Source organism: Catharus ustulatus, chromosome Z (assembly GCF_009819885.2).
Source record: "Catharus ustulatus isolate bCatUst1 chromosome Z, bCatUst1.pri.v2, whole genome shotgun sequence".
NCBI classification, from domain to species: domain Eukaryota; kingdom Metazoa; phylum Chordata; class Aves; order Passeriformes; family Turdidae; genus Catharus; species Catharus ustulatus.
This window is the reverse complement of record NC_046262.2, coordinates 38816808-38841008: the sequence shown is the minus strand read 5'-3', so window position 1 is coordinate 38841008 and position 24201 is coordinate 38816808. Positions and strand designations below refer to the sequence as shown.

The following is a 24201-nucleotide window of genomic DNA, read 5'->3' as shown; positions in this document are numbered from 1 at the left end:
AAGGAATTATTTTCTGCCATTTCTACATAAAGTCATAAAATTACATCTGGAGAAAAGTATCTTTAGTTTTTCTATTATCTTGAACAAACCTTCTCACCTTCTCTAATGGAAGAAATACTTCTAAGGTACTTTTAGGTAGATTTTAATACTTCGATGGCACTAAAACTTTTTGTATTGCTATATATTGAAATCTCAGGAAGAGATAGCTGTTCAGTGTGTACCCAATGCCACTTCATCCTTTTATGCCAATTAAAAAAACCATCTGGTCTTGATAATTGACTCTCTCTGGGCTATTGACTAGCACATTAATTCCTATGAAACACAGTGTAAGATTTGGCATGAAGGGAGAAGTCTTTGTTTACCAGTGTTTGTAAAGATTCAGGAACTGGGCTAGGAATAGTCAATTTCAGGAAGCAGTCTCACTACCACATTAGTTATCATTCTTTATGTATATGGTTGTGTTTACTGGATTGTGATTGAGTACAATGTAGTGTTTGCCATCTTGAAACTTAAATTGTGAAGCTTGAAGGATTTTCCCAGATTTTTAGGAAGGTTTATAGGTAACAAAAGCTTTTATGGATTGTTCTGTGGATTAAGTTTTTAGAATATAAAGCAGTTTGTACAAATAACTTTAGCATTTCCAAACAGCTTGTGACATTTTTAACTTAACATTAGGTAAGTGTTTTGACCAAGGAAATTTTTCACATGCAATAAGTTTGCTAGTTTGTATGGAATTAAAATAGAACTGCATTCTTGAAAAAGAAACCCAAAAAAGAACCCAAGACCAACCATTTTTTCAAAAATATAAAAGCTGTCATTTGAGACACTGAACTGGAAAACAGTATGTTAGGTGTGAAAGAGTAAAGGATTAAATAGACAGAAGAGCTACTTAAGGTATGATTGCTGAGACTTTTGCAAATGGGCAGTCCTCCTTATGGTATGGTGCAAGAGGATGAGATGGAGGAGACTTCACCACTGTATTAATTGCAGTGGCCATTTCTTACTGCTGTCAGTAGAAGAGTATTTTGCTGTCCTGGTGAATAATTCTTCTGTGTAATGTTAGGTAACATACTGCTCATTTCTGTATGGTGTGTTATTTGTGTGGTTTTGCCATATTTGGAATGCTATCATGGTGTTTACCTGCTTTCTAAAAGCTTTTTGGGTAGGTTGCTGTTGGTACAGAAACCATGACTTGCTGCTAATGTGTTGCTGGTTATCCTAAATTTTTAACACAGAGTAAATTCCTACAAGTGTAAATTCAGTTAGGTAAATAGTCTGTTCCTGCAAACAATTTACTTCAATGTTTAAAAATGTAAATAAACCACAAGTGGTATTTTGGAATTAAGATTGCCTAGACCACAAAGAATGCAGAAGTCTGTTTATCTGGTTTTGTTTAAACACACTTATAAGTACTTTGAAAAATACTATTTTGACCCATGAACAGCTTCAGAGATTTTGGGGTGCATGAAATGAGATATTATGAACGATGCATTCCTTGTGATTTGATCTACACCGGCATGGGGGCCCTCACATATACTTCTGTGAGAGATAGAAGTGCTTTTGCAAGCATACCCCAGAATGCAACCACCTTCAGTGTTTCCATATAGGTTTTCTTCTGCCTAGCATTTGTGACTTTTTAAATAATTATGTGTTTTCTCAGTTCACACCTATAGTTTTTCTGTTTAATTTTTAATGCATTGCGTTTTGACACTATTCTGTCACCTGAGATTTTGTACTCTTTTTTTTTGCATACCTATTTGCCTTTTTTTGTACTGTAGCATTTGCCAAAGATTTGGTTCAGCTACTTGCTTGCACTATCTAATAAGTAAGTACACATTAAAATAATGACTTAGTTGCTGCAGACTTGTTCAGAGTTACTTTTTTTCACCTTTCAAATCCATAGCTCCTTGATAATCAAGAGTGGAGTCTGAGCTTTGGCTCTGAAAATATGTAGGATTGCACCAAGCTTTGGATACAAAGTAAAACACAAAAAAATATATATGGATGTATGAACAATCTTTCAGGTTTTGCAGAGCTATTGTGGTAGATAGACATAACTTAAAATTTGTTTTTTTGCATGATAAGTACAATTTGGTATGAGGTTTTGACAACTCCCCTATTTGTGATAATAAGATACTTGTTTTAATATATACTGAACAGACTCATTAAAAAGGCCTTTCTATATAATATTTTTAAAGAAAGTAAGGTTCTGGAAAAGAAAAACTTAAGAGAATATAGTACAAGTAGAACAGATTCAATAGTATTCATAAACTTTGTATATCCATACTTGGTTTTGATTTTTCTGGTTTCACTTGGAGAAAATTGTTTTTTGGAATGTAATTACAAAGTATTTTGCAGGAAAAACCTAGTATTAGCCATGGAAAATTTCAGACATCTCTCTCTCTGTGAAGTCGTCTCTTTTTGTTGTTGTTGCTGGGATTTTGTGGGTTTTTTATTATTATTTGGTTGTTTTTCTTGTATGTGGTAGTTTGGTCTTGCTGGTTTCTTGAGGGATAAGAGGTTTTTAAGTAAAGAAAATGTGAAAGTACTTTAAATTTTTTAAAAATTACATTTATGCTTCCAAGGCAGGCATGTTCTGTGGTCAATTGGTCAATTGAACATGCAAATTCTGTTTATGTAAATTGAGAATGTAATTCACCTTCAGTAACAGAGAGATTATCCTTGTTTTCCCTAAGAGAAAGTTTTGGTAGCAGAATTTTAGCATGAAAACTCTCCTTGGTTTTGAGAAGTTGGATTTCTGCCAGTTTCAGTGAGGAAGAAAAACCTAACATGAAAGTGGAGGTGCTGTTGGTTAACATAAAAGTTTTGCGCCTCAGATGCAACATGATTGTGTGTTTAATTTATGAGAATTTATTTTAAGTATAATGTTATTAAGATGACAACAGAAATGCTCAGCATTAAGCCGTTGTAATGCTGACTATGTGTTTTTTCTTCCTAGTGTCTAACCTAAAACTTTCTCCTTTCAGTTTAAAGCAATTGTATTGCCTTTTGTCCTATGACTGCAGGCCCATGTAAAAAGTCCCTATCCAGCTTTCTGGTAGGCTCTAAGTGCTGGAAGGCTCTTCTAAGGTCTCCCCAGTGCCTTCTCATCTCCAGGTTGAAGAGTCCCAACTCTTTCAGTCTTTCTTTATATAAGAGTATTGTTCCATCCCTCCAGTCATTTTTATTGCCCCCTTCTGAACTCCAGTAAGTCCACATCCTTCTTACATTGGGACTCTCAGAACCTGTGTCAGTAAAATCTCCTCTGAATCCTGCTATGACATCTGACTAGAATTATTTCTGTCTTGGAAAAGCCGAGCATCTTGGTGTTCTTGCATGTACATACATGTATGTAAGCATACATACTTACATATATATATATACACACACATATATATATGTATATTTATTTACATATATGTATCTAAACCCACTATTCAGGACAATGAAGTTTGTACAAATCCTCTGTAGGCACTTCTAGTAATGCCTAATAGTTTGAATATGAGGTCTGATTGAAACAATGCAAGTTCATTTCTTTAGCCATTGTTTTGGGCAAAAGAAAATTGCTTTGTGAAGGTCCTTGCCATTTGGTAGGGTAGTTTTGTGGTAGGGTATTTATCCAAGATGTAGGAGTTCCATGGTTTCCATGTTATTCTTAGGTTTTGGCATATGCCAAAACTTTATATGAAAGATAAATATTGGAAAATTTGCTTTTACATGAACTTTGTCAGTGAGTGTCACATTTTCAGGTTATTGAAAATCTGGATCAGCAGAGAAGGTGACTCAGTGGTTCAGTGACAATTCACTTAGGGGTGAGACAAATATGTGCTTTTCTGAGGAGAAAGGAAAATGTGAAAATTGTATGTAACTTCATGCAGACCATATAATTTATTGTACTGTTGATAGCATTATTACAGCAATTACTGCAGTGCAGCTTTCTGATCTTGTGAAGTCTGCCTCTTTCCCCTGTCTAGATGGGAGGATGAGCGAGGTAGCATTTCACAGGGGAGGTGAAAAGGCAAAGGGAGATTGCAGAGAATCCAGCATATTGGCTTGGAGTTTTACTTAGTCAGCACTTCTTGCCCTCTTCTCCTTCCCTCCAGCTTGCAGTGCTTTCATTCAGTTGTTGGTTCTTTAAAAGCAGAACTGATGCTAATATTTTGTCTGCCCCGCAACCACTGAAAGGCAAATGGCATTAAAATACATGTAAATTACCTTCTGCCTTTAGTTTTCTATCAAGTGTTTATTCAAAATAAGGATACTGTTAAAAGTTTAAAATGAATTTGGAAGTTGTGTTTTTGCCTAGTCAAATGTTAAAGAATTTTTTTCTTTTTTTCTTTTTTTTTTTTTTTTAATTTAGTACATATAGATGTCCCCACCACAACTCTCTGGATTGCTACTGTATGCATTTTTCTTTTCATTTTTTCCCTGCTCCTTCTCATCTGTTTTTAGTTTTGTTGGGTCTTTCTTGGTTTTGTTGTTATGCCTTTTCTTTTTTACTTGACTTTTCCCCTTGACCTGGAGCATCAGTAAGCACTCTAGTGCTTACTGAAATACTTTGTGGTGAATTTAGACAAACAAAGACCTTGCAGTTCAAGATGGTTCAGCTCAGTAGCTGGCTCCACTCGTATAGCAGTTCAGTACACAATAATATATAGACACTATTGGCACTGGCAGACTGTTCATCATCTGCATGACAGCAGGTCCTACTTTTGCTACAAGCAAAACAGCTCTTGGTTACTTGAATCCAAGGGTCTGATTTCCACCCAGTAAGACTTGCAACTTGTTTGGAATAATCCAGACTTTGTAATTCATGAAATTGTCATTAATGTGGTGGACACAGCTCTTCTCTTGTAACTATTTATTTTGTTTAAAGGATTTCAAGATAGTTTACACCTGAAGGGTACTTGGACAAAACTAGGACACCTGTTAACTTAAGTCAAGCTGGAATTCTGGTGATAAGTTAAGCATTTTCTTCCTGGCTGCTGGGAAAAGATTCTGCTTTCAGGTAAGTTTGGAAATAAGCCTATTTCATACTCATCTGCTTTAGGCTTTTAGCCTTTTTACCAGTAATAAAAAAAAAAGTTATTTTTTTGTGCTGATTTTTGAGAGCTTTTACACATTTCTTTGGGGAGAAGGGGATGGGGGGGCAACTGTGTGTGTGTAGTTGGCTGAATTTCTTGCCTGCATTTATCAAGGGAAGACATGCTTTATCTTACTCATTCTCAACACCTTTGAACATCCATTTTCCCCTTTTCTCTGTCTTCTGCTTTTAAATTAACCACTGCCCTCTTTGAGGACAGGTGTTTTTTCACAGTGAGAGTATGTATTTGTCTGTCATTCATAGTGGATCTCAGATGGAAGTACTGGTGCTCAGTTAGTGGTCCTGTAGACTGCAACCTTAATTGCTTGGAGGCACCATTTGAGGAAGCGATGTGCCCCGAGGACACTATGTCCTTAGATGGATAGGAAAATTGAGTCCTTGGCATGATATGGTTTCTATCCAAGGAATGTGTTGAGGTCTTGCTTAAATAAGAGCACCAAATACTCCATGTTTCTCACTGTGCCTCTAGCCTTAGTTATTCTATAGATACATAAAATAGAAGTCAGAAATCAGTGTATTGTGACATCTCATAGTATTGTCAAGTAATTTAAAGAAGTGTATTTACTGGCTTCATCTAAAATTCTGTCATTGACACGAAAATAATGTCTAGTAAATGACTGATGCAAGTTTCTGTTTTATTGTAGTCAGACTTTCTGAACTTTGGTAGGCCTGAATTATAATGCAGAATCATACTCCGCACTTAAAATGTAATAGTTTATTTTTAAAGCTGGATCAAATAGTGTGACAGGAGAAGAGCTTGTGACAGTATGGAGAAATGTAATCAGTGTGAATGAACTTAATTTAGCATTTCTAGTGAAGGGACATTCAGTATGGTGGCAGCATTTCTTCTCTGAAGAACAAAAGATGTCAATAATATGTAGTTCTTTAATATCTTACAGGTTGTCAGAGATGGTGATTTGAAGAATCATATTTCCAATATGAACAAAGCAAAAATATCATCTGAAAAAAGGTACATTTAAAGTCACTTCTTAACATCAAGCTATTTGAGATTTATGGAAAAAACTGTCTTTATCTTAGTAAGAATATCTTTTTCTTTTTAGTAGGAATATCTCTATCTTCTTAGTAAGAAGACAAATAAAATATACATTGTGGGTCTCTAGTAGGGATGCACAAATTTGCGTCCTGAAATACTGAGGAAATCAATATTGATTAACACAAAATATCTTCACATTTAATAAATAACTTTTTAAATCCAAACTTTTGAGTTAGTGTTAGATATGTTCAAATATAAAATACATAATAAATTTAATTGGAAATTTAATTAATTTAATAATTTTATGTACATATTGGCACAACACAGTTATTTCTACTGAAGGAATTAAAGAAGTTTATAATACTGTGTAAAAAGCCATGAATTTGTCATGAGATGTGTGTCATCCTGCAACACTTTTGCAGTGCAACGCATAGCTAGGACAACTCAGATTGGGATACAGAAGATGTCAGGTTGAAAGGCTGTGTTTGTTATTGTCATGTGAACTTCTCTGGCTAGCATTTCAGAAATTAGTGAGATTATCTCTGGAATGCTGTTAAGCATCAGGAAACTATTTAAAGACTTTCAATCTTAGTTTTTTCTTAACGTAGTACCGATTAAACCTTGTTAAATCAAACCATCTAATCAGATTTTTAAAAAAGTAAAGTCAGCAAAATTGGGAATTTTGGCTTCAGTATTAATTTTCTGGAGTATCAGTTATTTTCTGTGTAAGGAGGTGAATTTTCATGAAGAACATGTTCTGCTGTTAATGACATTTGTATCTTGAGATATATTTAAAATTAGACTTTAAATTCTTGTATGTGGAATCATCCTTATTTTTGTTGCCTTTGGGTGGAACAAGGTTATGGTTGAAATCAGACTGGTTTTTCCTGTTTTTATGAGGGGTAGATTAAAAGAAATGGTAAAAGAACTCTTTATGTTTTGGTCTTCTGGTAGACTAGCCCTTTAGGCATTGTGTTAAGCAAAGCAAGCTCTCTGTCATCAGTGAGTATTCTTGAAAATACTGCAAATTATAATGCTTAAAATATACTGTCACAAAGAATATTAGATGTTTGCAGAGTTGCTACTTAAGTGCCATTTATTTTTCTTCATTTAGAGACAAAATGAAGGTTTCCATCCCTGCAATTCAAAACCGTTGTTCACTAAATTATGAATAACTTATGGTGACTCTCTGTACAGAGATAGCTATGAACTAATCAGAAGTATCAGCTCTCTAATGATTACTTGGTTACTGTGGAAGTGGTTGAGAAAAAAGCCCCGTAGTTTGAAGCTATTTGTGTTGGAATAAAATCTGAACAAACTTATGAGAAGCATACCTGTTTTAAAATAGGTTTTAAAGGCTTATGGAAATGTGCCAAAATGCAGATCTGTTTACTGTGGGGGAAGGAGGAACTCCCTTATACATCTTTGTACTGGGTGACTGCAAACAGCCGTTTCAGAGGAAGTAGATACAATTGAGAAAAGGATTACATCCTTCATTTGGCTATCGTGTTTTGTAAGGCTTCATGCAAGGTGAATAGGCAAAAACTATTTTAAGATAATTTAATTTTTATGAGAAGCTGTGGCTTAGATTTACGTTTCTCATTGTGGACAGGCATGTAGAAAGTTACAATGATGTGTTTTAGCATTTGCATAGTGGAAGTGAGTAATGGAGGGTTGTGAATCTAGCACTTCTTCAGTATCAGAGTTTAAATGCTTAAATCTTTTGGGAGTGAAAAAGTGTCCCTGTAGTGAGGAATCTCTCTTTGAGAAGGTGTTTTCTTGTTGAGGTAGTTTTTTACAAATGTGGAGCCCTGAAGTCCTCTGGTCTTCACTGTCTGGGCATGCTTCCTTATTATCTGCTTGTGGCTTTCCTGACCAGAGAAGGGGGAAATCCACAAAGATCTCTGGTTAGCTAGAGTCATGTTTAAGTTTTGATAACAGTTGGCATAAGGACAGGGGTGCTTCCTTTATGCAGGCAAAGTGGGGGTGTGAGGGGTATTTTGAACTGTAGCATTTCAATGTGGGATGAAGAAAGAATTTCTTGTCTGTGGAGACATGAACTGTACTGGATCAGCTAAAACAAAGTGTGAATCTATCAGAGAATAATAATTATTGGTTATTTTTGGACAGAGTGGAGCACTGACTGGATACTAGATCAGTGGTAGTTATTAGCTATCAGAAGGAAAAGGTGCACAGTTTACTTCTGGATATGCTCTCTTTTTCCTAGTTACAGCTAATGGTAGGAATATTCTGGTTTTTTACTAATGATGTGTAAGAGAAGAAAGTTGTTAAAATTACAGACAACTTGAAGCTCAAAAGATCTGCAAAACTACGGGAAGACCAAATTATTTCAAAATATTCTTGTGAAATGCCAAAAATGGTTAAGAATATTTGATGGGAATATGTGCAAGATACTGTGCTTAGAGAGATATGTCACTGGAACAGATGCAGGGCTGTTGCATTTATAGTACAAAGTGCCTGAAATGACAATATTGAACTTCAGGGAGAAAACCTTTCAAATGCAGGGATACAAAGTATGAATTGCCTTTGGTTATTGAATCATTTTTGCAGATCATCAGGAACTGGCTTGGCAGATATCTGTCATGAAGAGCAGCTCTGGTGTTATCCAGATCTGAAGAGACTAGTTTTTATGGTGTTACGAAGTTTCAACTGGTGTGTTTTAGTTGTGTTTTTTAATAACTAAAGATAGTAGAGACTCTATGTAACCCTCAGTGACAGAGTGCTCTTAGAGGACACTTCAGGATGTATCGGTTGAAAAATGTCACTCCTAGTAGCAAGGAGGGTTCTTCACTTCATGGGAAAACTAGTCTCATATTGTCTTTGCTGTACTCCAGCATCAGTGACAAGCTCAGGCACTCACTGCCACTGGGGACCTGGACAGCTGCATGTTGGTGTGTGAGGTCAGTCTGAGTCATTCCTTTCCTTCTGACAATGGCTTTTGACTGAGTAGAAACCATAGTTAGATGGGTGATGGCTCAAATTTGTATTGGATACTCCAGTCAGAATTCTTGAGACTGGTCTGCATTGTGTTTGTACCAGTTTGACCCCAGGTCTCCTTTGGCAAAGTCTCCAATGTCTCCTTCTACAAACCAATTTATTCAGGGTGCAGTAAAACAGAAATGCCTTGAGCTGGTGCCTCCTAGGAGCAACCATCAACAAAGAAACCTCTGGGCTTTTAAGCCTTCACAGTCCAAGCATGGGAAAGTCTCAGCTCTTCCTCCTGAGTCTTTGGCTTGTGCTGTGTCTCTGTGTCTGGTCACCATGAAAGTTTGACCACAGTCTTCAGGACATTCGTTTGAGGTTCTACAATATTGGTAGCTTGAGAGAAAACATACCTCTGATAGGAGAGAGTTTTTTCTGATTGTTTCTTTTTGTGGGATTGAAAATACTGAATTCCATGGTGCCTCTCCATTTTGGAGAACTGTTTTCTAGATTTTGGTGCTGAATGGTTCATTTGCTAAAACATGTGTGATTACATTACAAATATTAGAGAATTTCATTAACAACTTGCGCTTTAATTTTTTTCTGAGGTAAATGGGTGGTCACAGCAATATTACCGACTGCTGCTGTATGTCTGGCTGGCTGCTATAATTCCTGTCCTATGGTCTTTTTGATGTACTGTGCAGGCATTGAAAACTGTCAAATACAGTAATTTCACGATTACAAGCCGCACCATTCTGACTAAAATTTTACTCCCACACTGGAAATGCGGCTTACACTCAGGAGCGGCTAATATGTGAATAATTTTCTGACATTTCCAACCCCAGAAGAGCAAACCGAGGTGCTGAGCCGAGCACTGGCCACTAAAACCCAGGTTTATGCGATTGTTACAAATTGGTTAGTCTGTTGTACAGCAGATGGAGCCGGGATCCCTGCTGGCAGCGCAGGAGGGGGAGGCAGGGGAGCTCCCTACTTCCCTCCTCTCCCGCAGCCCAGGGGAGGCAGGGGCTCTGTGCTGCCATCCCTGCGGCTCGGGAGGGAGGCAGAGGGCTCCCGTCCCCTCCTGCCGATGCCGCCATGGGTGCCAGCAGGCTCCCGACCCTCCTGCCGCCACCGCCATGGGCACCAGTGGGCTCCTGTCCCTGCCTACCGCGGGAGTAGGGGGCTCCTTCCCCTCCTGCCGCCGCCGCCACCGTGGGTGCTGGCGGGCTCCGTGCGCCACTACCACCGCGGGGCAGCGCCGGGCCAGGGTGAGTGAGCCCAGAGGCGGCGGCCGGCCCCGAGTGGCCCCGCCGAGTGGCAGCGCCGAGCTGGGCCACCCGGCCCCATCGGCAGCCCCAAGCGGGCTGAGCCCTCACGGCCTGAGCTGAGCCAGTAAACACCCCCTGATCCCGCGATTCTGTTACTATTTGGCAACTTTGTTGCAGCGGGTCCTCACTGCGAACGACAGAGTGGCTTATAATTGGGTGCGGCTTGTGTATGGACAAAGAACAAAATATTTGCCAACACCCAGTGATGCGGCTTATAGTCAGTGCGGTTTGTAATCATGAAATTACTGTCGTTTTATAACCACTATGTAGATTAGTGTAGAATATTGGTAAATAACAGCGTAATTCTTGTTTTAAGAAGAAAACTCAGCCATAACTAAGAGGAAATCAGGACTTTATTTGTATTTCACCGTTGGCTGGTGTTAATTTTTAAGGATGCTTTATTGTGTATGCTGAAGACACGAAACAGAGATAGCTGTATTTATGTTGAAAGACTTTATACAAGATGAACAGCCTAAAACCATTTTAAAGATACCTCTGCTGTAATAAGCACTTATTGCTGTTGATAGAAACTCTGCGCAGAGGAGGAGATTGTAATTCTAAATCTTAGAACGTAAGTTGTTATACCACCCAGTACTGAGAATTATTTACCCTACTTAAACCTTTTAAAGCTTTCATTAACTATGAAGGAATTCTTCACAGTAAATTGCTTCTATGCGTCAGTGTTGCTTGAATTTTCCAGGCTGCAGCAGTCAAAAATCAGGTTTGCTCTGACATTTAACGCCTATAAATGAATTTTATCTTTGCAGAAACTTTTAAAAGAATTATTGTTGTTCTTCTTGTTATTGTTATTGCTATTATTATGTTACTACTACTACTGCGTCTTAGTCTTAGTCTTATTCCTCCTGAGCATCAGCTTTGCTTTCTTGGGTTGTTTTCAGCTTTTAAACTACATCAATTTCATTATGGGACCAATAGTATACCACAATGGAAATGATAGGCACAAATACGAGTTGAAGCAGCAGTTTTCTTACACATCAGCTTATATGTTGGGTGACTGGACTCTTACTTGTTGTGGAACTGGTGAAGATAACATAAGTTGGTCAGTTAGTGTACAGGATCAGCAGAGCTTGTGGATTTCATTACAATACTGGGTCAATTTTGGAGCATTTCGAGATCAGTGAATAAACGGAGAAGCAGAAATAAGCAAAACAATAATGGCTTATGCAAACAATAATGGCTTTATGCTATTCAGCATGGTGATAGATGATGAGAGAGGATTGGAGTGACTATGCTTTACTTACACAAGGAAATCAATGTTTCGGTACCCAAGACAGATTTAATTTAGATTAAAAAATAAATACATTTTTAAAAATTAAATTTTAAGAATTAAAATTTTAGTAATATTTTTAAAAATAATTACATTTAAAAAATTTGAATCAAAGTCTAGTAAATATCTGAGAAGGTGATAGGCTTACTTCACAATATAAAAGTACTTGTATTTAAGAGCTATAATTAATATAACCATTTCTTATCCCTGTTGTTATCAGCTTGTAAGTATCACTTGTAATCTGAAATTGATTTTTTGGCTATACTTCTCATTTAGATGTCAGTGTGGAAAAGTGAGAGTGGTGGAAACAGTTTCCTGTGCAGCTCTTACATCAATTTGCTTTCTTGGCAGTATAACTTTTGCCCTCAGCTAATTTTTCCCTTGATTTTAACATTTTAGCAGAGTTAACTGTAAGTGTGAAACCGTTACACAGGTGTAAGATATAAATCAAAGAGTAGTAATACCTCATTGTTTTAAACAAAACTGACTGTACTCATAAAACTACTACTGTTGACTTCAGTTTTATTGTAGAAAGAGCAATGTGTGTGTAAAATGAATTATTGTTGATTATCGTAGGACTCTAATGTTATGAATGATAACCCAAGGTAGTTAATGCATAACTTGATAATTATGCATTGTGACTAGTTAAGTCATAATTTCCTGTAGTTAACTGATGACTGCAATTGAAATGTTAAACATCTGTTTAAAAAATCTGTCATGTAGTGTTGTAACCCTGTACCCTGATGCCTTAAGAATGGTTATGTCCCTGTAACTCTGTAAGCCTGTAACCCCTGTAAAACCTATGGACTGACCTCTGCAAGGGGATTGGCAAGAAGCCAAGATCCCCCTCCCCTTTCCTGATATAGAAAAACCCCGAGACCCTGAAGATCTTCCTCTTTTCTTCTTCTTTCCCCCATGGAAGCCATCAACGAAATAAACTGAAGAAATTCCTGGGATAAAGAGCCTCTAATATCTTACCCTGTTCTACATGATAGCATCCCAGGCTAGCACTGCAGAGTAGATAGGGAGCAAGGCCAGCCTCAGGGTGTTGTATCAATGTAGTAATATGAATCTTGAAGTTATTCTGAATAATTGTTGTGATCTAAAAGTATAGGACAAATAACACAGTTTCTATACTGTCTCTTTTAGAAAAATCACTTAGAGCAATTCTTTCTTTGTAATCTACCTATCTATATAAATCCCTGAATTGGTGTCTTACACTAAAATACATTTGTAAGACAATTTTTTGTTGGCAGCAGTATTGGGTTTGCTGCTTTTCATAGCAGGGGCGTGGCTGCAGGGGTGATTCCCGTGAGAAGCTGCTGGAAGTTTCCTCCATGTCTGGCAGAGCCAGTGACCAGTGGCTCCAAAGACAGACGTGCCACTGGCTGAGGTGGACCGGTCAGAAGTGGTGGTAATGCTCCTGTAATAACAGATACAGGATGAAAGGAGAAAAAGTTATTATGCAAATGTGGTTGTGGCCAGAGAAGAATGGGTGAGAACATGTAAGAGGAACAACTCTGCAGGCACCAAGGTCAGTGGATAAGGAGGAGGAGGATACGATCCAGGCACCGGAGCTCAGATTCCCCTGCAGCCCCTGATGCAGCAGCCCATGATGAGGCAGCTGTGCCCCTGCAGCCATGGAGGTCCGTGGGGGTAAGACATCCACCTGCAGCCCAAAGAGCCCCCATTGGAATAGGTAGATGCACAAAGGAGTCTATGAACCCAAGGGAGCCCCATGCTGGAGCAGACTGTCCTTGAAGGACTTGTGTCCTGTAAAAGAGGGACCCAGGCTGCAGCAGTTTTGGGAGGATGCTGCCTGTGGGATGGACTTGCATTGCAGCAGGTCACTGAGAGCTGTTACTCGTGAGATTGACTCACACTGGAGAAGTTCATGGAGATCTGTCTGCTGTGGGAGGAACCCCATGGTGCAGCAGGGAAACACCTCCTCCCCCTGAGCAGCAGGAGGAGCCTTGGGTGATGAACTGACCATAACCCTCATTCCCTGTCTCCCTGCACTGCTGGGGTAGGAGGCAGAGCTGGAAGGAGGGAAGGGTGGCAGGAAGCTGTTTTTAAGGGGTTATTTTACTTCTCATTATCCTGCTCTGATTTTGTCAATAATAAATTCACATTGTATCTCTAAGTTGAGCCTGATTTTCCCATGGCAGTATTTGCTGAGTGATCTCTCCCAGTCCTTATCTCAAACCATGAACCTTTTGTTGAAATTTCTTTCCTATTTTCAGCTACAGTGAGGGAGTGAGTGGCCTTATTGGGTACCTGGCCTATGACCAGCATAAGCTCATGACAGCAGACCGAAGTAACCTTGTATTCAAAATTAATCCAAACTTGAATGATAATACTGGAAGCCTTCCTAAGTTATTTTCCTCAAAATGATGTTTTTTCTTCAGCTAGTGTGTGCTAGTTTGGTCACTTCATGAATGACATTATTTTCTTCCTTTTCTGAAGTGCCATCCCATAAGACACACAGTCTTTTGGAGTGTTGTAGCCAGTTTTTCCTTGAATGGCAGGTATGATAAGGTATCCTGTCACTTAACAGAAATTATTAAATATAAGTCATTCTAGATGAAATAGATAAACAACATTTGTACCTATAGCTGCATTTTATTTGCTGCAATTGATTTCCCTGTTCACAGTTACTCTTTGAGGTGCTGTTACATATAATTAGTGTGCTGCAGTACAGGCTTTGCAAAATCTGTCAGTTTGCCAGAATTGAGAGTTAAGACTGTTTTCCAATCCAGATAAATACGAAAGTGAATTAACCACAGCCATTACTCTAGCATCAAGTTTCTGTTGTTAGGAGCTTTTTCTCTGATTTAGATGGAAAAATCATATCTTTCTTGTAGTGTTTCTACCAGTTCCCGGACTTTATTCCTGCTGTCACAGCTGGAGAAGATCAATGTGTGCTCTGTATCAGGAGAGTCAGACAGTGCCAGATATGTTACCTCAAAGATCCTTCATCTGGTCCAGAGTCAAGGTAATTATCTAAGCTTTGTGGTTTTAGTAGTTTCCCTTTTCACCGTTGCTTCTTGTGTCTCCCACCTTGGGAGTTTTTGTTTAGTGAACTTGATTATCCATCTGTTTTTGTCACTGATTGTTGAAAACATCTGTTTAAGACCCTGTTTAATGTATCTAGTATAGTATTGGTAGTGCTGAGTCCATTAGCTGTAATTTAAGTAATAATTCACTTCATATGTATATATGTCTGTCTGTAAATATAAATGAAAAGTAGAAGTATCTGGAAGGCAAAACAGTTTTCTTACTGATATTTTTCTTTCTTTTTTCTGGGCCATCACAATATTGTTGAACAATTAAAAACAAAAAAATAGTTTTAAAATTGCTTACGTCTTTTACTTAGTTCCATATACATATAGGCATTTTAAAATAAGTTTTATTATTTTCAGTGTAAATATCCTTGTCAATTTGTAGATGATAACATATTTTTTCTCTGTAAGCCAGTATTGGTCTTTTTCTCTGACAGAAAAAACCAGGAAAGAGATTACCTCTAAGGGCTCTACTGGAATAGAAGTTATCCTATCAACCCTAGAGGTAAAATATTTTAATTTTTATAGTTATAAGTTCATAGCATTTGCATTTTATCATTATGAAATGCATATATTTATTATTATATTTGTATTATGAAATATGTTGTTATCCTATGGAATCTTCAAAACTTCCATTGGTCTGTAATGAAGAGACACTGTCTAAAAGTAACATACTTGTGAATTTCTCTCCCTTATATTTCGATATTCTAAGAAATTGCTTGTCACCTATCAGTTCTAATTGATGTCCCATACTACAAAGTGTGTTTTAATTGGTTTTGTGGTTAATTTGGGCTGCACAGTGGGTTGCTACATGGGTACATCTGAGGTTCTACTTGATTTCGCACTGGCCTCCTAGCTTTAAGTATCCAAACCACTGTATTAGACTGCTATGTTAAACACAGTTCTCTCTTTTTTTTATTGCAGAATACAAGAGATCTTCAAACAATTCTAAATATATTGAATATTCTCATTGAGGTAGTCTCTGTTGGTAAGTTTTCATTAAGGAGTAATATGTGATTATATTTGTGCTTTCTTTTTCAGATATTTTTTGTTTGTTTTCACTAGTTACTTTTTATTGTTGTTGGGTTTTTAATAAATTATCATTTTTTTGGTTTTTGTTTGTTGTTGTTTGCTGAAGCGTATGCAGAATTAAAACAAAGACTGAAGTACCTTTCTAATAATCCTACACAATAGTTTACATTGCTGTAAGTCTAGCATGTCCTTGCATAAAGAAAATACTAGTGTTCTAAAGACTAACTTTATGATAACTGTATCTTAGATATTTAATTGTTCTTTGGCTGTAGATGTATCAGCTCAATTATAATTTCTAGGTGGTGGTCGGAGAGCAAGTGTCTTAGTCACCAAAGGAGGGACACAGATCTTGTTACAGCTGCTTTTGACTGCCAGCAAAGACTCCTCACCAAATGAAGAACTAATGGTGCTTCTTCATACTCTTCTTGCAAAAATTGGTCCAAAAGGTGATATGGCTTAATAATTACAGTTTTATAGTTGAAACTTAGAATTTTTTTTTCTGTTATTGTGTAAGCGTCCAGATACTCAGAATTGCTAGAGAAGAAAAAGGGAATTAGAGGGAAGGAAAGAATGGTGGAAAGTAGATAAGCAGAGTTGACATCAGTAGGAAGAATTCAGACATTTAGCTTCTATTTTTTTAACAATTTCAAAATTAGTGTGATTGGTCTTGTATTTCTTTGATGTCAGACAAGAAGATTGGCATGAAAGCAAGAATAAATGGTGTCCTAAACACGTCGTTGAATTTAGTGAAGCATAATTTGCAGAACCACAGGCTATTATTGCCATGTCTTCAAGTTTTAAGAGTTTATTCAAACAACTGTGAGTATTGCAGAAAATTATTTTCTTTCCTATGTGAATAAAGCTTTTTATCTAGATAAGGTTAAAATATCAACTCCAAATGCTTGTTTAATGTTAGTTATTTAAAATTTATACTCAAAATGCTTAAATTCTAGAAAAAAAATTTGATCAGTGCTATTGGATGTATGGAATTTTGAGCCATCTAATTAGCATAAATGGTGATATTTAAAGCTCTAAACCAGATACACTAGCATTTTGCTTGCAGAAGCACTTAGAGTTAAATAATTTTTCTCTTTATTATTCATTCTCATGTTTTTTATTTATATGTTTTATTTGTTTCTTTATTACCAATTTAAAACTTGGTTAACACAGAAAATATTTCAATTTAACCTAATTATTTCTTAATTTTACCTTTTTCTTACTCCTTTTGTTGAAGAGCTCCATCCTTCACTATTGGACTAATATTCTTCCACAAGAGCCTAGTTCTTTGGGCAGGCAGTAGGAAGTTGATGAAGCTAGTGTGGTTCGTTCTGTATCTCTACTGTCAGTTAAATACTTCCAATTTTTTTAATTTGAGCTTGAAATGGTTGTTAATATTCTTATTTAAGTGCTGGAAATTGAAAAAAATGGCCATGTTCCCCTCAGATAACTGATTTGACAATCTATAAGATTATGTTTTCAGGTCATTCTCATGAGCAGCTATAATTAATAAAGTCCTATTATTTCCAAAACATGGAAGCTTTATTTCTGTTGAGCTGCCTCACAACGAGGTAAAATGCTTCTTAAATGAAAAGTCTAATAGAGGTAGTTACATTAGTTACACTGCTTATCTGAAAACTTGCTTCATCCTGAAAATGTGACTTAGTCTCTAATTTGACTTCTTAGATCAGTTCTATTTTTCTGTATTCCTCCCTCCTTATGAAAAGAAATAGTAGTTTGCAATATTCTGATGAGTATTCTACAAGTTTGTGTGCAGTTGCCATTAGAGTAAGTCCTAACTTCACTTAGATTCTGGTATCATGTTGCTGCTAATGATGATGAAATTACCGCCTGGGTTCACATATTAAATTCTACAATGCTAACATCATTTATTATGTTGAAGTAAATGCTTAACTGCTCTCTTCCTAGTTTGTTAGGAGAACATACTGCTATACTCAGTCAGAAATGGAATTTCTGTGCCTGTGTCAGCAGTCTGTATTTTCAGTTGGCTGTTGAACTTCAAACATACATTTTAAGCACATATTTCTCTAACATAGTTCTTAGCATAATTTGTTTTCATTTGCCCCCTTTCAAATATATCGCTTTCATTTTTTTTTTTCTGAAAACGTATATTCATGACATGTAGTTCAGGAAAGCTATACCAATTGGCATTTTAAAGTTTTATAGCAGATTCTTGGATTTCAAATCCTGGTGAATATACCTGTTTGTCCAAATACTGAAGGGTAGCAGCAAGTCATAGAACCTGAAATTTTAGAAAACCTACTGTTTCAGTAAAGTGTGAATTTCTGTAAAGAAAATTCTCTTTGTGTTGTCTCTTAGTAACAACAAAAGCAGAAGTCTGCATTGGAAGCACTACGTGGTTTTATTTAAAAGTAATAATTAAGTTTTGTTCTTTTCCAAGTTCTGTCAGGATAGGATCATCATGCTAATTATGTGCAGAGTAGTGTCTGCTTGTCACTGTATGTCTTAAAGGACAAAAATGTCTAGCATTTTTTGTACTTCAGAATTAAGTTGTGTGAATTTTAGTTTTGAGTATATTGATCTTTTTCTTTTACCTATATTAAAATGGATTGCTTTTAACTTCCAGCTGTAAATGCAGTATCTCTGGGAAAGAATGGAATAGTAGAACTGCTGTTTAAGATCATTGGCCCTTTTAGTAAAAGGAATACTAGCCTTATGAAGTAAGTAAGATTTCTTTAATATACTCTATGGTAAAACCTTGTATGTTTTTTCAAAACTTATTTGTAAATGAAAAAAATATTGGAGAAATCAAATGCAAGATTAAAGTGAAGGGAGACGGGAACGAGTACCACAAATATGAGAGATTTTAATTTTCCACAGTGATGTAACACAAAATACTTGTATGTCTAGTTGCAGTACTGGCAAAACAATACTTTTTTTTTTTCCCTGATATTCCTGCATGGAAAATGTACAGTGGTTAACTCCAAATCATAACAAGCACATCAAGACAATACCATCATTTTTCAGTTTGTTTCTGCAACACCAAGGCTGACAGAGTTCAAGAACATTCATACAATGCTCTCAGGCACAGAGTGTGGCTCTTGGGTGCTGTGCAGGACCAGGAACCGGACCTGATGATCCTTGTGTGCCTCTTCCAATTCAGCATATTCTGTGATCTGCTTTGTGCTTTTAGTGTGACACTATCCCTTTTATTTGGTAATAGAATTTTCTTTCCATTTTTCTGCAAAGCAAATAGACATTCAGAGCAAGAATATGAAACAGAATAGGAAACCCCAGCTTCTGTCTAGTGGGCTATTGTGTTAAAAAAATTAAAATTCACTATGTAGGTTGAAGTGGTGACTTTAATTTCCCACTCTGGTGGTGGCTTTGGGTTTTGGGGTTTTTTATTTTTGGGGGGTTTTTGGTTTTTTTTAAATTTGGGTTGGTTTTTTTGGGTGAATGCAGGGTTAAAAAGTAGCTAAATTGATGTAACTGAAGATAATCCTTACTTTATATAATAAAAATACATATAATACATCTTTTGGAAGTACATACCAGTGGAAAACTAAATTTTTCATCTGATTAGCAAAGTATTAATCTCATATTGTGTATATTCTAACTTCATTAGAAAATAAATTGCATTGTGTGATCAAAATCTAGTATTTGTGGTCACAGGAGTAGTGTTCAAAAACCATGTCCTTCCTGTTCCTTTAAGACTCAACTAAAATTCCAGATATGAACATGCAATTCTATGATGTGACTAGTCGTGATATCCTTTTTTCTGGTCTAAAATCAGATGCACCAAGTCTATCTTCAGAAAGAAAAGAAAAATAACTACAGTAATTTCATGATTATAAGCTGCACCATTTTGACTTAAATTTTGCTCCCGAACTGGAAATGCGACTTACATTCAGGAGCAGCTTATATATGAACAAATTTGGGAAATTTCCCAACCAGGAAGTCCGAGCCAGCAGGAACCCCGAGCCAAGGCGGAGCCCACCCAGCCCTGGGCGGCAGTGGGGCAGTGGTGGCGCAGCGGCAGCGCTGCCCAGCCCTGGGGGGTGTGGCTGCGGCACCAACCAGGCACACCCCTCTCCCGCTTCCTGGCGGCAGCAGTCAGGGACGCCCCTCTCCCTCCTTCCAGCAACACTGGCCAGGCACGCCGCTCTCTGTCCTCCCAGCAGCAGCAGCCAGGCACACCCCTCTCCCTCTTCCCGGTGGCACCGGCCAGGCACACCACTCCAGTGCCTCCCAGCAGCAGCGGTGAGTGGGGCTGGGGCCGCTCCCTGGCGGCTGCCCTGAGCAGGGCCAAGCCAGTAAACCCCGTGATCCCGCAATTCTGTTACTATTTGGCAGCTTTGTGAAAGTTGCACACGGATCCTCGCTGCAAACGAAAGTGCGGTTTACAATCTGGTGCGGCTTATTTATGGAGGAAAAACAAAACATTGCTGACACCCTGGAAGTGCGGCTTATAATTGGTGCGGCTTGTAATCGTGAAATTACTGTATATGTTTTGTAGTTGCACAGTTGAATTGAGAGAAGATCTTTGACTGCAAGAAAAATCTCAAACTGACCGTCTTGTGTTTTAGTACAGATTGAGGGGCGTTGCTTCTCAGTATATTCGTATACTGCCAGTATTGACCTATTGATTTCTAAAAAATGCCCTTTACTTTGTGGAAGTACTTGCTCTGCTGCTAACAAAGACAGAAATTTCAGAGTATGACAACCAGTGAGTGTCTGTCATAAACATTACATTGTCACATGTTTTTGCAAAAGCTGGAAGTTTGTATAGACATTGCATTGATATTTTTGTCATCAGACTTCAGATATAGCAGAGATACATGATCTTCTTGTAATGTAAAATATAAAAGTGAAGTCTGCTCTACAGTGCAGCCAGGAAAACATGAAGTTAGACTCTTTCTAAGTCTGTAAGCAGTAAATATTTTGTGTCGTTGTACAGTATTGTAGATTAAACTTACTGGTTGGTTGCTGTTTTGACTTTTCTTGTTATATTGACAGGGTTGCTTTAGACACACTTGCTGCATTGCTAAAATCAAGTAAGTGTTTGACTACACGCAAATGTCTACTTGAGCTATAATGGATGTGTGTGTATATATCAACACAGTAAAACTAATTAAATCAGTGGCCAAGACAAAAATAAGGCTAGGAAATCTAGTTTCGTCTGCAGTTTCTGGTGCTTTATTTATGTTTTATATGCATGTATGTTTAATACTTGGTTGCTGTTTCACCAGTTATGCAGCAGAAAGGCTGCACTGCTTCCGCAGAACTGATCTGGATCCAAGGTGGACAAATAATTTTTTGCATTCACTCACCTCAACCATTAAGTAATAGATGTCTGTAGCTTAAAATATGTGTTGGATTGCTAGGGAAAATGCAGGTATTCTTCCGTACCTTCCTGAGTACAGTAGTTTCACGAATACAAGCCGCACCATTTTGACTAAAATTTTGCTCCCACACCGGAAATGCGGCTTATACTCAGGAGTGGCTAATATGTGAATAATTTTCTGACATTTACAACCTCAGAAGTGCCAGCCAGGGTGCCGAGCCGAGCACCTGCTAGTAAAAGCCAGCATTTTGCGATTGTTACAAATTGTTACTCTGTTGCGCCGCGGGTGGAGCCTGGCTCCCTGCAGGCAGCACAGGGGGCGGGGAGAGAGGAGGGAGAGCTCTCTCCTTCCCTCCTCTGCCGCAGCCCAGGGGAGAGACGGGGGGGCCCTGTGCCGCCATTGCCGCAGCTTGGGGAGGCCAGCGGGGGCCCTGTGCCGCCGTCGTCACGACCTGGGGAGTAGGCGGGGGGCTCTGTCCCCGCCCGCCTCCACGGGAGCGGAGGGGGCTCCGTCCCTGCCTGGCACCACAGGGCAGCGCCGGGCCAGGGCGAACGAGCCCAGAGGCGGCGGCCGGCCCCGAGCGGCCCCGCCGAGCGGCAGCGCCGGGCTGGGCCACCTGGCCCCATCGGCAGCCCTGAGCGGACCGAGCCTGCACAACCCTAGCCGAACCAATAAACCCCGCCATGCCGTGGTTCTGTTACTACTTGGCAACTTTGTTGCACACGGGTTCTGGCTTCGAACGACAGAGCGGCTTATACTCAGGTGCAGCTTATTTATGGACAAAAACCAAAATGTTTGCCAACACCCAGCGATGCGGCTTATACTCAGTGCAGCTTGTATTCGTGAATTTACTGTAATTAGAACTTGGGTCCTACTGACAAGTTTGTCAGTGATGCTCATGAAGTGGAGTTAAAGGTAACAAAACCAATGGTGTGTTTCCAGACATGGACTGTCTCAGCCAGCAGCAATTAATTGATCCTCACAAGTGTCATCTTTGCAGATTTTCAAACAACTTGTAACTAGCAAAGAATTTGAAACTCATTTTCTCCAAAGAGTTGTGCTAAAGCAACAGCATTCGTAATAGTTTTAGTAGACTTGAATAAGACTTGAGATGTGATGAGATTTACAGAAAACCGTTTCACACAAATAGTGGGAAATTTCTGTACTGCCTATCACAGGGTACTGAGTTTATTTGTGTTCATTCAGTATGATACCTTGGTTTTACAGGTTTGCGTATTTGTGAATTTCGCAATTTCTCCTTGGGAAGTTTAGGGAAAGAAATATTTTGAAATTGTTGTCAGTATTCTATTCTGTAAATTGGCAGTTAAACTTCAATATTGGGGAGGAAAATGAAGTATTCAAAAGGTGTGTCTTTAAAACAGGAGATCTTGTCCATTTATTTAGGGATGTCTCCTTAGTGGTTTAAATTTGTAACTTCATACACTTCATATAACTAAATATTTTTGTAATGACATTAGTTTACTGTATATTCCTGCTGTTATACTGATTACCCAGTATTTGGGGTAGAAGTATTTCCAGCTTATGAAATTTGAGTGGTAGTTATAAAACCGTATAGATCGAAAGTGAAAAAAAGGAATGTTTCAAATCTTGTATCTAGACATTGTGTGTGGTTAGTGATAGATATACATGGTAGAAATATTTTTGTTTTTTAATATACTGGGTGACAGCATCTTACAATTACCTTTAAGTGTAATGCATGCTGTTTTTCTAGTAAACCATGAAAATTACATTAAATATTCTAAGAAAGAAGTTCAGGCTTCAGTTATCCCATAATTTCTGTTTAGGTTGATGTAAAACTCTGCTAAGGGTGACTAAAATACTACTCAAACTGAAACATTTCAGTCACTTGGATAAAAAGAATACTTTAAACATTCAAAGCAAAATTTGAAAGTAATATTGAAGTCACTGGGCTGTTCTAATTTTCTTTACTAACTTTTTTTGCAAAGAAACAAATGCCAGGAGAGCAGTAGACAGAGGATATGTGCAGGTGCTTTTAACAATTTATGTTGATTGGCACCGTCACGATGGTCGACACAGATACATGCTGATACGTAAAGGAGTGTTACAGTGCATTAAAAGTGTTACAAACATCAAACTGGGAAGAAAAGCATTTCTTGATGCCAATGGGATGAAAATTCTTTACAATACTTCACAGGTAAGTTTATCCTGATAGGGCTTTTTTTTATGTTGTTATTTTTGACTCTTTGACTATGACTTCAAGTTTGTCTTATTTCTTTTATGAGAGTCATGGTCATCCCTGACTATAGGAGTAAGGATTCTATTCTGTACCACACTGAAACGTTGAAAGAGTATAGAATTAAATTTGTATTTGCTGGTATTTTGCTGTGGGTATCTCTGGGAGGGGCAGTTTAACTTAGTTTTAAAGAAGAGGGGCCTTTCTATTTTAAAGTTTGGATTTTAAAAAAAGGTGAATTTGAATTTGTAGAAGTTTTTCTGTCCTTCAAAGATGATGTGAACCAATTTTTTGTAAGTAGTATACAAATGCGGTTTATTTGAGAAATGATTTTCTTTCTTTTCCTGTTAACAGGAGTGCCTTGCAGTAAGAACTCTTGATCCTCTTGTCAATACATCCAGCCTAATAATGAGAAAATGTTTTCCCAAAAATCGTCTTCCTTTACCAACTATTAAAAGTGCTTTCCATTTTCAACTCCCGGTTATTCCTGCCAGTGGTCCTGTGGCTCAACTGTACAGTTTGCCTCCTGATGGTATGGTGATTTTGTAGTAGCTTGTCTTTGAGTATATCTAATTTTGCTTTATGGAAGGTGGAATCAATTGCACTAGTTTTTGTTGTCTGCTAAAAGGACTCTGAGACACTTCTCAACAAGCTAAGCGTCTGTGACTGATGGTGTGGAGCACCAATTTCTAATGTTAAGTTTAAATTGATAGAAATTTTGTCCAGACGCATGTAGTTATAAAATAAAAGGGGAAAAAATGCCTAAAAGGTGATGTTCATCAAACTTTGAAGTGTAAAGAATAGGCTATATTCAAACTTAAATGGTCTTTTCTTCCAGCTCATGCAGAGTATATATTTTCCTATGTGAAATGTCTTGTAGGAGTCTTATAAGAGTATGTATCCCTTCC

At 37.9% G+C, this 24201-nt stretch overlaps 1 protein-coding gene across 5 annotated transcripts in view; it reads left to right on the top strand.

Moving 5' to 3' along the window:
* AGTPBP1 (ATP/GTP binding carboxypeptidase 1) overlaps positions 1-24201 on the top strand; it is an 84711-nt gene that overhangs the window by 13131 nt on the left and 47379 nt on the right. For all 5 annotated transcript variants that reach the window (XR_004420827.1, XM_033086203.2, XM_033086201.1 and 2 more), the window contains exons 2-12: positions 4877-5008; positions 6004-6074; positions 14522-14652; positions 15157-15224; positions 15644-15707; positions 16051-16197; positions 16439-16570; positions 18357-18450; positions 20750-20787; positions 23046-23254; positions 23648-23825. Coding sequence is in view for 4 of the 5 variants with exons in the window: in XM_033086203.2 (XP_032942094.1) it covers positions 6043-6074; positions 14522-14652; positions 15157-15224; positions 15644-15707; positions 16051-16197; positions 16439-16570; positions 18357-18450; positions 20750-20787; positions 23046-23254; positions 23648-23825 (1093 nt within the window). In the remaining variant the exon portion in view is untranslated. The remainder of the gene's footprint in view (positions 1-4876; positions 5009-6003; positions 6075-14521; positions 14653-15156; positions 15225-15643; positions 15708-16050; positions 16198-16438; positions 16571-18356; positions 18451-20749; positions 20788-23045; positions 23255-23647; positions 23826-24201) is intronic.